The following is a 13,051-nucleotide window of genomic DNA, read 5'->3' on the forward strand; positions in this document are numbered from 1 at the left end:
TGCAGGAGTCAGCCGAGGACAGCGAGTCCGTGCTGCTTCTGCTGCTGCTGCTGCCGCTGCTCCTGACCTCCCCGTGAAACCTGCACATCCAACAGGCTCAGCTGGACCGAGTGCCTTAGGGCCCACGCCTTTCATTCAGCGCCAGTTCAGGAATGCAGTTGTTTGCTGTTTCTCTGTGATATTGGAACTGTTGCTGAAGAGACAGCACAAGCATATTTTGTATTCATACTGCACCACTTTTGGTACTTTTAGGTGTGATGGTACTGGTCTGACAGTATTACTGCATGCAATTGTATTGGCTCCAGAGCTGGTATGACCTTAACAAACAGCTGGGAATATTTGCTGGGTAAATGATTACTTGTGAACATTCCACATTCATTTTAGTTGTTTTGTTTGTTCTTTTGTGTGTGTGTGTGTGCACATGCATGGAGTATGTGTGCATGTACAGTGTGTATAGTTTTGTCACCAGCTCTGACTCCATGTCAGAGTAGTGAAAATGTATTACTGCCAAGGAACTGCTCAGATTTCAGCTTTCTGCCAGGAAACATTGCAACCTGGTGGATCTGATACCATTAATGTAAACGTTCTGATACCATTCATGAAATATTACTGTCTTATAATTTACCGCGTTACATTACTCTCCGCATTATGATGTTGGGCTTCATTTGACAAAACAGTGCAGTTTAGATTTGTAGCCATTGGCCAATCAAAGTGTGGTGCGCTGCTCTCTGTAATTCTGTGGATAATTTTAAAGCAGTACTGCATGTGAAGCCAGCAGCTGCCTCAGCTTAGAGCTCATTTGAGGTGCGCTATGGGAGGCTTAGTGTGCGCTCATCCCCTCTGCTCTCTGTCATCTGCGTTTCGGCACCGCTGCTGTCTTGACATTCTAACACCGCTTGACAACACATGGTTGGGGTTGTCATTCCGGCTGTGCGCTCCTCGTGGGCGTTCCCGCAGCTAAACGCTTCCAGACCTCTCTGCCTCCTCGCTGTGTCTGCCGTTGACACGTGGGCCGTTATGGATGGGGGTGCTTGAAGCTTCTAATGTGTGTCTTTTCCTAACAAGAGTTCCATGTGGATCCTCACCTGTGCTCCCCACTGACTTGTTTGTGTGTGATGTCATTGTGTATGTGCAAATGTTTTATGTCCCCCAGGGCCACAGGAGGCACCCCCACCCCCGACAATGATCTGACCACACTGAAACCCAAAATGAGTTTCATTTCCTCTGGCGCCCCAGATGTTTTCCTTCAGTTGTTTTTTGGGACCTATGCACCGTCATATGGGATACTATGGCTGTGTGTTTACTCAGTAGGCTCTTCTCATCCCGTCTTTGTTTCATCCTCCTATCCCTGTGCGGAGTCCTCCTCCAAGCCAGGGGGCACTGTGCGGGGCTACTCTGCAGGAACACTCACACCCATGGGTTCTGTTCCGATTTCCTACTAAGGAACGGGCTTCCTTCAGCCAACAGGCTTCAGTTTCCAGCTCTGTTTTGTTCATTTTTTTGTGGTCTCTAACATTTTTTCAGGTTTTTATTTTTGTTGGGGTGGCACTTTGTGGCTGCATGCTGACTTCACCTTCCCTGTTCAGTCTTATTTACTCCAGCTTACTCCACCTTATTCTGTCCAGTTTACCCGTACCAGCTGCTACACCAGAATCTCAGCACTCAATTGATTTAACAGGTGTGTTCCCTGAGTTACTGAGTGTACTCCTGTCCTAATAGGATGGAATCCACTAAGCAGCTGGACGGAGGTCTCGCTGAGTGAGGCAGTCACATAGCAGGGACACTGTTGCATGGTGGCAGCAGGGGAAATGTGAAAGACACCATTGGCAGTAACGGAGTGCGACTTTATTTTTGCTTAACCCTGTGAAAATGGCCGCTTGGTTCTGAAAAGACATGCGAGTCTGCCGTACCAGGTGCGTCTGGTGCACCCAGGCTGGGGAGCAGTCGGTCTCAAAGGGTGGCCCGGGCCATGATTTCACCCTTCCTCCAGTTGCTATTGCATAATTGAAATCATTATGTTGAAAGGGCCTCTAATCACCTGCTAACCTACTAGTTTTTCACGCTAATTGAAAGGTCTGCAGGAGACCTCCAGGGTAGATAACCGTTCAGGGCTGGCATTATGGAGCTGTGGTCTGACGTGCTTTTATTTGTGTTATTTATGGCTTCTATGTTAGAGCGTGCGTATGGGCCAGACAGATACACGTTACACCTTGTGGGTGTGAGTTTAAACTGTTGGCATTGGCGTATGTTTAATGGGTTCTCCATGGAGAGAAAGTGCAGGATATAAATTGTATTGTCATGGTCGGAAATCACCAGACGACTGCGACGTTTCTCACAGCTTGTGTTTTCTGCTTTCTCTGGTTGCTTGGGAAAAGGGGATTACAAACGGAGAATCCCCATGTGAATGAATGGGAGGCTTGATTGGAACACCACATGGAGGCAGTGACTTTGGGTCAAAATGTTATGTTTGCACAACGAAAGCCACTTTTAAAGCGATTTAGCAGGAATAAGAGCGAACTGTACGATCTCCACCTAAAATACGGAAAATGAGAGCAGTATAGGTATGTTTATTTATCGCCTTTCCTTAAAGCAAGCGCATTTTTCCTGTTTGCGGGGGTATCTACGCACTTCTTTATTTGTACAATCTGGCATCTGTTTTATTTGAAATACTCACCCCAAATGGGGAAAGCTGATGGCAGGAAGTTCATGTCAGGGAAAACTGCAAGGTGAAGACAGAAACGGTGGTGCTAATTGTCCCGAGCACCACAGGAGACGTGTTTCCAGAAACGGAAAGAGAGAACGTTCGGTAAACCACTGCGCCTACTCAGAAACCCCCTCGGTCACTTGACTCTGGAGCCAGAGCTGGACATAATATTATTTTCTGTAATAGTAAGCAGAGTATTGTAATGTAAGGAAGTTCTCAGCAGATACTGCACACTTCCTGTCCATACTCAGTGGCATTCTGTATCAGCTGTCCTGAAACCACAGTGGCCGTAATCAAAATAACCATCTGAAAAGATAACAAAAATGTCACCCATTGTTACATTTACTGCATCTAACCGTGCCAGCGAATTGCGCTTTGTCAGGTTGACATGTGCGTTGTTTGTTCCAAGGATGGGAACTGTTGAGTTTCGATGGCTGGTGCCGTTGGTGGTTAGATACAGGAACTTCTCTGAGCTCTTGGAGGCCTAGGCAGGTTAGGCTTCTGAGAATTTGGAAATGTAGGCAAGTGTTGTAGAATCAGCTGGTCTGCTATCATAAATGTTCTCAGCATACACACAAAAGTGTCATCAGCAGCCTCAGTGGGAAGTACTTTAGTGTTTCAGGCCCTTCAGTAGCCCAGTAACTGTTAGTTACCTTAACAGTTTATGTTTAAATGTTTTGCTTTGGTTTGTTTTACTCACGAATGGAAGTGTAGAACCCTCGTAACCTGAATTTTTCTCGGAGTTAGGAGCCCGAAGAAAAATGGGGGAAAAAAACAGCTGTTTTTTCCTGTGGAGTGCACACACTTCCAGCAGGTTTGATTGTGGAAATGGAATGTGTAAAAGATGGCTTCATGTGCCTTTTCTTGTAGGCGTGTTTGGGAAAAATCACGGGTCAAACAGAGTGGCTTCAAGGCACAATGTCCAAAGGGACAACAGGCAGGGGAAACTGCAGGGGTCACATCTGACTTTCAAGAAGGAAAAAAAAGGTACGTAATTCGGGGGAAGTCGGCTCAGGAAATTAAATGTGAAACAACTGACTGACCACTAAACTTAACTGTTTGCAGCTCCAACATTGTCATTCTTCTTACTGTAAGACCTCTTATGGTCTTATTTGGCCAGTGGTGCTTGGAACAAGATTCTGATGCTCTTTGCTTTGTGTATTTTAGTACCTTTTAAAAACTTCTGTATGAGGTTGCATATCAGCATCAATTAATCATTTAATCAGCTTTTAAATTAGACAGGCACTGTAACAGTAAGGAAGGGACAACTTACCAGGTCAGTATGCCTTATAAGGAGCAGCTAATGGAAAGCTTTGGATTCTGTCATTTCACGCATTATAAAAAATCAATTGCGTAAGGCAGAGTGCCTGTGATTGCTGTGTCATTACTGTATAATTCCATCCAGTGACGGCATGCTGGAGCTACCAGGTCCCAGGCGAGCGGCGGTACCTGTTTGTGTGGAAAAGTGAGAGGCGCAGAAGAGGCACTGTGTGTCCCCTTCTAAATAGATTGCACAAATATGTCCCTCAGCATCACTCCTGGCAGAGCCGGTAGCTGGAAATGGGAACTGGCGTCCCGTTTGTGTTTTCAAGAGACTTTTTCCGACAGAAATCCGCTTTCTTTCGGCACCGGTCCCTGCCTCTCATGGATTCCCACGCGGCAGGGGTCCCTGCCCATCACACTGTCGGCTCTCTCACCTGGACACGGAATCCAGCTGAACATTAGGGGGCTGCCTTTATACAAGGTTCTTATTAAAGACCCTTTAGAGTCTGGTTACTTATTAGGGGTTCATACATGTCAGTGGGGGCTACAGAAGTATTAATTTAGTCAGGGAGCTTTCCTGTGATCCTCTGTGATTTCAGATTCAGCTTTGACTGCTGATTAAATTCACTGATACAGTATGGTCACTGTCGACTTCTGGCACAGATGTCTGTGTCAGAGTTTGTATGACTTTAAGTCGACATTGAAGTAAATATTCCCTGACATTTTCGGCTGAATGTTACACTAAATGTCGCGTCTGTCAACTGGGGCAAGCATTTGGCAAATCACAAAGTTTTTCCCCTTTTCAAAGCAACCAGAACAAAGTCCTCTTTGGTATTTTTTTTCCTGAAAATTTATTTTAAGAAATGACACAGTGTTGGCATATCACATCCATTTGTGGGCTACAATGTCAGAGACTATAAGTTTCAGTTTGAGCGCCACCAAGTAAATCTGTCATTTCAATTGTAACTGACTAAACAAACCAACAAAGTGCGCTACAGTTCGGCCCTGTGCTCATACAGCGGATTTTCATGAAGGCTACAAGGGAAAAGAGACCTCACTCTGTTCCCTGCACCGTAGGCCCAACTGAGGATCATATTGCTGAGAGCTTGTCCTCTTCACTGACCTCTACAGTTAAGACTTCTGTAAAATACCAGTGGCTTACCTTACAATATCATTTCATTTGTGTGCCTAGATCTTGGAAAAGATTTGAAGTTTTCTCAGGAAAAAAAATGATGTGGAACTTAATCCCAGTTACCAAGCATATGCAGGTCCTAACAGTTGTTTTATGTATGCGAAGTTCATCCAAACAAGCACTGTTGCTGGATTTTATTTTATTATATAGCGACCGTTGGTGCCTTTTACACATATCATGGAGAATGCAGAGGACTTGGTTATTGCCATAATAAAGGAGTGTGCTGTGTTAGGTTGTGTGTGCAGACATATTTGCACGTGTGCGTTTGTGTGCATGTGCGTGCATGAGGGGGACTGTGTGTGTGTGTGCGTGTGTGTGTGTGTGTGTGTGTGTGTGTGCGTGTGTGTGCGTGTGTGTGCGTGTGTGTGTGTGTGTGTGTGTGTGTTCATGTGTGTGTTTTGTCTCTTCATCTCTGCCCCCAGTGCTGAGGCTGGTGTAACCCATACAGTGTTTTCCCTGCCGGGCGGGTGGCCCTAAAAACGCGCCCACTGCCCCTCCCTGCAGCTCCGGTTGCACTCAGGCAGCCACCCTGCTAGTGCGCACCCAGGGCCGAGTCCAGGGGAGTGTTCCTATAACAACAAACACAGCAATTACTCCAAAAAGGAAAGTGGGTGACCGACAGCGCTACCACTCCGCTGGCTGTACGCTGCAGCAGACTGACCAATAACACAACAGGGCTAAGGGTGGGGACCTCCCCCCTGTAATTACAGTCAAGATTTCAGCTCTGGAATTAATGTAGGGTCTCTGATGCCCTAAATCAAAGTGATATATTACCATGTTACTGCACATTTGCCGCAGCCCAAAATCACAGCGGCCAAAAATAGCCCCTCTTTTTACGGCGTAGCTGGGTACGGAGGACATGTAAAACCAGGGTGTTTACGTTCATGCGAGTGTATCCCGCTGTGTTGTTCTGTTTGAGTGGCGGTGACCTAGACAACCTCATTTTTAATGTAATGTAAAACAGCACCAGTGTAAATGCATGGCTCTGGCGGATTAGAAAATGTAAATGGAAACACGTATGTAACTGAGTCTGAAAATACTCAGAAGGCTTCAATGACAGAATGCTTGCTGAGGTGCCAGAGTGATTGAATGTGAGAACCCAAGGGCCTTGGTCTTTTAGCAGGGTGGGCTCATTTGCCATACGGAGAGAAGCCTTCAGTTTGGCTTGATTGGACGCATGAAGATTTCAAACTGTCTTTTTAATAATAAGCAACTGTTGTAATGCATTACTCCTCCTATTCCAGCAAATTCCAATGATGATGAAAACACAGTGTGTAACCCTACTTGGTAGAGCACTATGTGCCTGTTATATGTGTGTTACAATACAGCCAAAATATAGCTTTGTTTTTTTTTTTTTTGTTTTTTTTCCAGTTAGCACATAGCTCTGACTGTACAAACAGTCAGTTCGACATTTGGAATTGAAAACACATGGAATAATAAAGCAGAGAGAATCCACATAATAGAACACATTTGGAAACACGATTTTTTAACAGCTATAAAAACTAGCTCAATGCTCTACTTGGTACTTCCACATGTCACATGACAACCTGGGACGCTCTTCCTCTCTGGCTGTCTTTCACCTCAGTTTGTTTCAAGTTCTAGCTTTTCCTAAGCTGTATTTACAGAGTCACCAATTTCATAGGGCAAATTAAATGGTATGCCGTAACTACATGTTTGTGAAATTCTGAAATAAAACATTCCAGACATGCGCCAAGACCAGAGAGAAATTCCATTGAGCGATATGAATGTTTTTGATTCATCTTCACAGAGTGTGTCAGTTGAGGAGAAGGCCACAAAGCCGCTTTTGCTTTAAAACTGGCTTACTCCTGTAAATATACCTGCATGCCTTGTGCAGTAACTCTCATTGGAGAACTAATTGTTTTAATGCTGATAATACAGTGATGCAATGTTTGTCTCATTAAAAGTGGCTTGGCTAGATTCTGTTTAGCCCTCTCTCAGGTTAAACAGACAAATTTAAGAAAGTGTTACACTTTTCTGAGTCTTACACATTTTTAATTAATTCCAATGGGTGCAAAACTCACACAGCAATGAAAAGTAACACTTACATAAATTTGTTATGGTTCACTTGAATAGAGCCTTTCGTGGCATTCTTTCTACAGGTTATATTGTGTATTTGTTGGGTTGTTGCTGTGGGCACATTGCAGAGACCAGATAAGAAAGTCGCAATTTGTGGGATGTTTCATTTTCCTGAATATGTGTAAATTAGCCCTTAGTTAAGCCTTAGCTGGCAAATAAAACAAATGTAGAATCAGATCTTTTGGATGTCATTCCTTATTAAGGTCTTTTTCTTGCAGGGTTTTGTCTCTCCAAGAAAAGTTGTGCCGTTGAAATGTTAATTCTTCTAATCTGTGCTGCAAAAATGCAGTGCCATTTCAATCTTAGGCTCGCGTTTTGCTTTTAAATCCGAATTCCTTAAATCTCCCTTTAGTGACTTCTCGGGCCTACCCTAGTGGCCTGCAGTCTGGAAATTCACCCGCAAATCCCCCTCTCAGCTGATGGAAGTAGGGCTGATTAATGGAGGTGTTTATAGGCCTAATTGGGTTTTAGGACTGTGGTTTGGAGACTGAGTGGGACAGGGAGTGAATAGGCTTCTCATTAGTATTCTGCTGGGTCTAATGGGCCAAAATATGACTGGTATTGTAAAGTATATTTAAATGTAACGATATATTGTTGTTAAATAAATTGACATACCCTTTGTATGTACCTCCTGCAGCATGGCAGTGTGTTTACCTGATGGGAAAGGAGTGTCACCCTTCAGCTACTGTCTATGCTCGTCCTTGTTTCCTTCTCAGCTTGGTTCCGATGCATCTGATTTGCCCGTGTGTCCCGTGCTTGATAATCCCATCTGCCCCCCACTGGGGGAGCCATCCCACCCCACCCCACCCCACCCCGAAACACACAGGGTCAGACTCCATGGCAGAGATTAGAGTTCAAGGTGTTGCCATGACCCCATGTGATTAAGGAAGTCTCTGCGCCTCTCAATCTCAGACCATCAGGCATGGTAATTGTCCGTCTGGATTACAAACACACGTTTTGAGCAGTCTTTGATCTGGGGTGACTTGCCATGAGGGAGACATGGGGGGACAAGGGCGGAGGAGGGAGGGGGTGGTCTTCTAGGCTTTGTACAGTTGGGGGGTGGGGTGTGGTAAGCAACAGCACAGATGAGCTCTTGGTATGCTCCCTCGCTGTGAGTGGTGGCAGCTGTTGATATTTACGGGTTTCGCGCTAAAAGAATTATTTCCATCATAAAAACCAAAAAGCCGCTTTGGGCCATGATAGATGACCGTGAGACTGAAACGTCTGTTGAGCAAGATGTTGTGCTCTGTACGGTACATGCTTTCTTATATTCAAACGTAGAACATCACCACAGAATCGCTCCATATTGTTCTGTTGTGTAGCTCTCTGACACACACATACCAGAGACTTCTCCCCACTGCAGATGCCACTGTATCACCCCAGCGGGCTGGCAGCTTAAATTTGGCTGGGGTGTGAAGGAAGTCAGGTTTGATAAAAACTGAATGTGTCAAGATACTGCTAGGTCAAGGTCTTTCTTTTTTCTTTGAACTGTGTGATAAAACAAGAGCTAATATCACTTCCCCAAAATGCAGTACACATGTTGTATGGTGCACTTCCCTTATACAAATAAGAAAAGATACCACTGTACAATGACCCTGTATGAAATCTCTTTTCTAGTGAGCATACTGGCTGATGTTTTTGGTGTTTGTCTGGTCCTTTTCAGCTGTCTTTTCATACCAATATATTACCACATTTACCTTGCCTGTCAATATTACATTACATTACATTACATTGCATTCATTTAGCAGATGCTCTTATCCAGAGCGACTTCTAGCACAATAGAGCATAAGTGTATCCATTCAAGTTGAATGAGCAACAATATCCAATGTACATATGTTTTTCCTAAACAGTACTCCCCTTGGAGCCTTCAAATCTGACTTCAAGTAACATTTCAAGAGGAGAACTCCACATGGCTTTCTGCTGGCGCGTTGTGATCACTCTGAGCAGTTGATCATTTTAGCCGTGATTGGTGCGAGCGGGGTGCGGCGCGTATGCGTTGAGCGCACTCCCCGTCCTCACGTGTGTGGTAAGCACACAGCCCTCTCGTCCGCGGGCTGGCGCGGGTGTTCTAGGGGGTATGAGAAGTATAACACCTGTGTGTTTTTCGGCATCTGTTTTTTTTTTTTTTCCCCGCGAGGGAAGAAAGGCCGCTGTATCGGGAGAGGCTCTCCCCGCGCGGGAAGTCCGGGGCTGAAAGAGCGGCGCAGTTTCTCAGTGTTGTTTGAAGGCCGCTGAAAGAGAGTTTTGTTTCGCTTGAGGGGGCACCGCGGCCCCGGCTATACGGTCCTTCCATACAAATGATTTTGCAGAGCCTGCTAGCAGGGGCTGGGAGCGGCGTTCCTGGATCGCCATCAGACGCCGTTTTCCACTGTGGCTTTTAAAAAACTTGTGCAAAGTGCCAGTCCTTGCTATCGTGTAATGTATTATTTAATCAAAACCATGAAACTGAGAAGGTGCTGTCAGTGTTTATCAGGCCAAAAAGAATTTTGTGCTCACCATATAAGCACTTCCCCCACAGGATTCCTCAACCTATAGAGGGCTGCCTTTTCTGAATCGTACCATATCCCCATGTTGATTTCACCTCTTTTTCTTTTCACAGGAGATTCCACTTTCGTCGATGACCACGGACCCCCGGCTCCCAGAGTAAGAGCACAGCCCTCTCTTTGTCCGCCCATTTCTCCGGAGCCTCTGATGTACAGCCAGCCTGTGTTTCCCAGTGCTGGCCGGATAGCAACCAAGAGGAACTGTGAACTCGCACAAAATAATAAATAGGAACCAACACCACAGTGCAGATCTTCTCCGTTCCAGCCTCAGACAGAGAGGCCTTGTGTAAATCTAGCCCCGTCTCTCCCTCTCTCTCCCGTAATCTGTCTGTCTCTTTCTTGTTCTTTCTCTATCTCTCTTTATCTGTCTGTCTCTTTCTCTCCCTCCCTTTTTTTTCTTAGTGACATTTACCAGTGCAACATACAAATTCACTAATTAGATGATAGCCCCTGGCGAAAGGTTTAGATGGATTTATCTCTTTGCTGGCAAGTACATTTTTCAGGGATTAGTGATTTGGCTGAGCGTCTGCAACTTGTTCTTATTAAATTTGTTAACTTTTGATTTGTCCTTCTTTGCTATGTTTACTTGGAAAGGTCCTTTGTTATAAGCCGTATAACCATGTCATCTAAATAGTTTGCTTGAGGCACAAAGGGGTCTTCCCTGTTAGAGACGGAACATTGTTTTAAATGTGGTCCAAGTTCCTGGACTGGGAAGTATGTATGAATGGAGGCCCATGTCTTGGGGTCTTGGGCTTTGTGGGTTCAGCCTGATTTACTGTATGAGAGCACAGCCTTGACTGGCCATCTCTGAGTCTTCAACATTACAGAGTCATTAAGGACAATGAGCACCACGCCAAGACTTTGAAGGGACTCCCCTTAGGGTTGGGCCCATAACCCGATCCCAGGGCTGGTGCTCTAACTATGAGCAGACCTGGTTCTACACGGGGGCCTTTATTACATGATTTTTTTGAGGGGATGTTTATTTATAGTTGATGCTGATAGTCAAATTTATCCATTTTGAGTTTTTAGTGTATTTTTAGTTTGTGGTTTTTATGTGTATATACAGTGTTCAAAAATGTATTATAAATCCTAAAGTGCACTTTACAAAAATGTGTGTCCTAATGAGTGAGTGCACTTGCCTCCTGTAGAAAAACCCTCAGAAGGTAGTGTAGAAAAACAGATGTGGCTTGTTTTGTAAGTAAGTAGTATGATCGCAATGCGAGGTTGGAACTTAGAGAGCTAAAGCCCTCTGTCTCAGTGCACTTAGACAGCGCTTGACTGTTGGGTCACACAAAGAATTTGTTGGTGTTTTCCACTTTCTGTCTCTGTAACTCATTGTGTCTTGCTCAACATGGTAGTGCTGAACACTTGCTACTGATACGCATTTCCTTTAGCTGTTTTTTTCCACTCTAGTGGGCCTTTAGCCGGCAGCTATTAGAGACCACATCAGAGCTGGCGCTTCTAGTCTACTAAGCTCATCGTGTTTGTGACTCAAACCCAGTCATTTTCGATACCCCACAGCCTTGATCAGACCAGATACTGCTGTACTAGCTGTCTCTGTTATTACCCCGTGCTCTGATGTACAGTTAAACCCACAAATATGTGAGCGTTTTACAAAGGTTTTTTTTTTTTTTTTACTAATTTTAGCAAGCCAACGTAAAGTACAGTAAATGACTCCGTTTATAGCCACCTATTTTAAAGGATTAAAAGCATAAAGCTTCACCAAAATGAAAGTTTAAGGAAAAACCATAAACCTTAACTAGAAGGTGCGGGGTATAAATTAAAGATGGCACTGAGGAAGGCAAAGAGCTGAAACGCTTGTCATTTCTAACTTGTCAAGTGTCCTGTCAGAATGTTGAAGATGAAATGGTTTTGACTGAAATCTCTCAGTCTGTGCATGGTCCCAGCCATCCAGTTTTAGTTTACCAGTATATCAAACACTGGTTGACAGCCTTTGAGCATTATGATAAAAAAATAATTCCATTGCACATACAGTAGTTATAAATGTGGGAAACTGCCTGTCAGGCACAGAACTCAAAGATGGCAAGGATAGTTAAAAGAGTTGTCTTAGCTCTTTTTGAAGCCAGCATGTTTGATATTGTATATTAGCATCTGTATGCATCTACATGTATACACACACATATACATGTACACATATACGTACACTCTCTCTCTCTCACACACACACACACACGCATAAACACCAAGACCAAACCTATGACGGACTGCACACACAAATGTTTTTCCCGGCCCAGGACACTGGACAGCCTCCTCCTGCCTTTGTTGGTGAAAGGGATGAGAGAGCTGACTGATCCGGCCGAGGCGAGCGCAGACCAGCTGCTTTTGCGCAGACAAGCGTGCCTTTGTGCGCTGGCGGGTGCGATCAAAGCCGAGCGTGGCACAGGGTGTCTGCGCATCCTCTTTCTTTCACACCGCCGCCGTTGCTGCTGCTGCTGCTGCTGCTCATCTCATTGCTTTTAATGAGGAAGTGTAGCCACAGACCTGCCGGGACACACAGCTAGTGCCAGAGCATTCCTGGGATCTCACGGGCAGCACTACATCTCTGAGGCTCCACAATAAAGCATAAACTCAGGGAAAGTTTTCAGCTGGGTAGAATTGTGGGATGGCCTTGATATGTTCAACTAACCCCCTTTCCTGACATTCATTTTCAAAGATTTACTCTTCTTGGCTTTTTTTTTTCCAGAAAACTGAAATTGAATTAAATCTAATTAGATACTATTGATAATACTTGAATCTTGACACTTGTCAAATCATGAAAATGGCTTATGGAACAGCCCAAGGTTGACCCTCAAGCAATTGTATATGAAAGTATATGTATATGAAAGTATATGAAAATTATTTTTCTTGTATGCTTCAGGTTAATTTTGACAGATACAGCCATAATTGATTCAGAGGGTAAAAGAACAGTACATTGCTATATAAGCACATTTTTGTAAGAAACTGGCTCAAATAATGTGAGCATGTATTGGCTTGTAGCTGCAGTGAGCTTCACTGCTTTACAGCCTTTCTGTCCTCTCTGAGTCAATAGACGTGGAAAGAAAAATACTCACGGCTTATCAATGCAGCCTTTCTGCAAGGAGAGCGCTGGTGACATCATTGTGCCTTTTAAGAGCTCTTCGTGTGTGGAATGGCGGAATGGCCCCTTTCTTTATTGTGTGCGAGTGTGCATGTGCATTTCTTTTCACATTTTACATTCCTAGAGATTATTTTTGGAGGTTCGCCAGTTCTGAA

The 13,051-nt window shown here is 44.5% G+C and overlaps 1 protein-coding gene across 1 annotated transcript in view; it reads left to right on the plus strand.

Moving 5' to 3' along the window:
- Positions 1-13,051, plus strand: part of usta (uronyl 2-sulfotransferase a) — a 63,807-nt gene that overhangs the window by 24,818 nt on the left and 25,938 nt on the right. Inside the window, exon 2 of the mRNA XM_036549866.1 lies at positions 9,856-9,899. Coding sequence (XP_036405759.1) covers positions 9,856-9,899 — 44 coding nt within the window. The remainder of the gene's footprint in view (positions 1-9,855; positions 9,900-13,051) is intronic.

The sequence above is a fragment of the Megalops cyprinoides genome, chromosome 17 (assembly GCF_013368585.1).
Source record: "Megalops cyprinoides isolate fMegCyp1 chromosome 17, fMegCyp1.pri, whole genome shotgun sequence".
NCBI lineage: Eukaryota > Metazoa > Chordata > Actinopteri > Elopiformes > Megalopidae > Megalops > Megalops cyprinoides.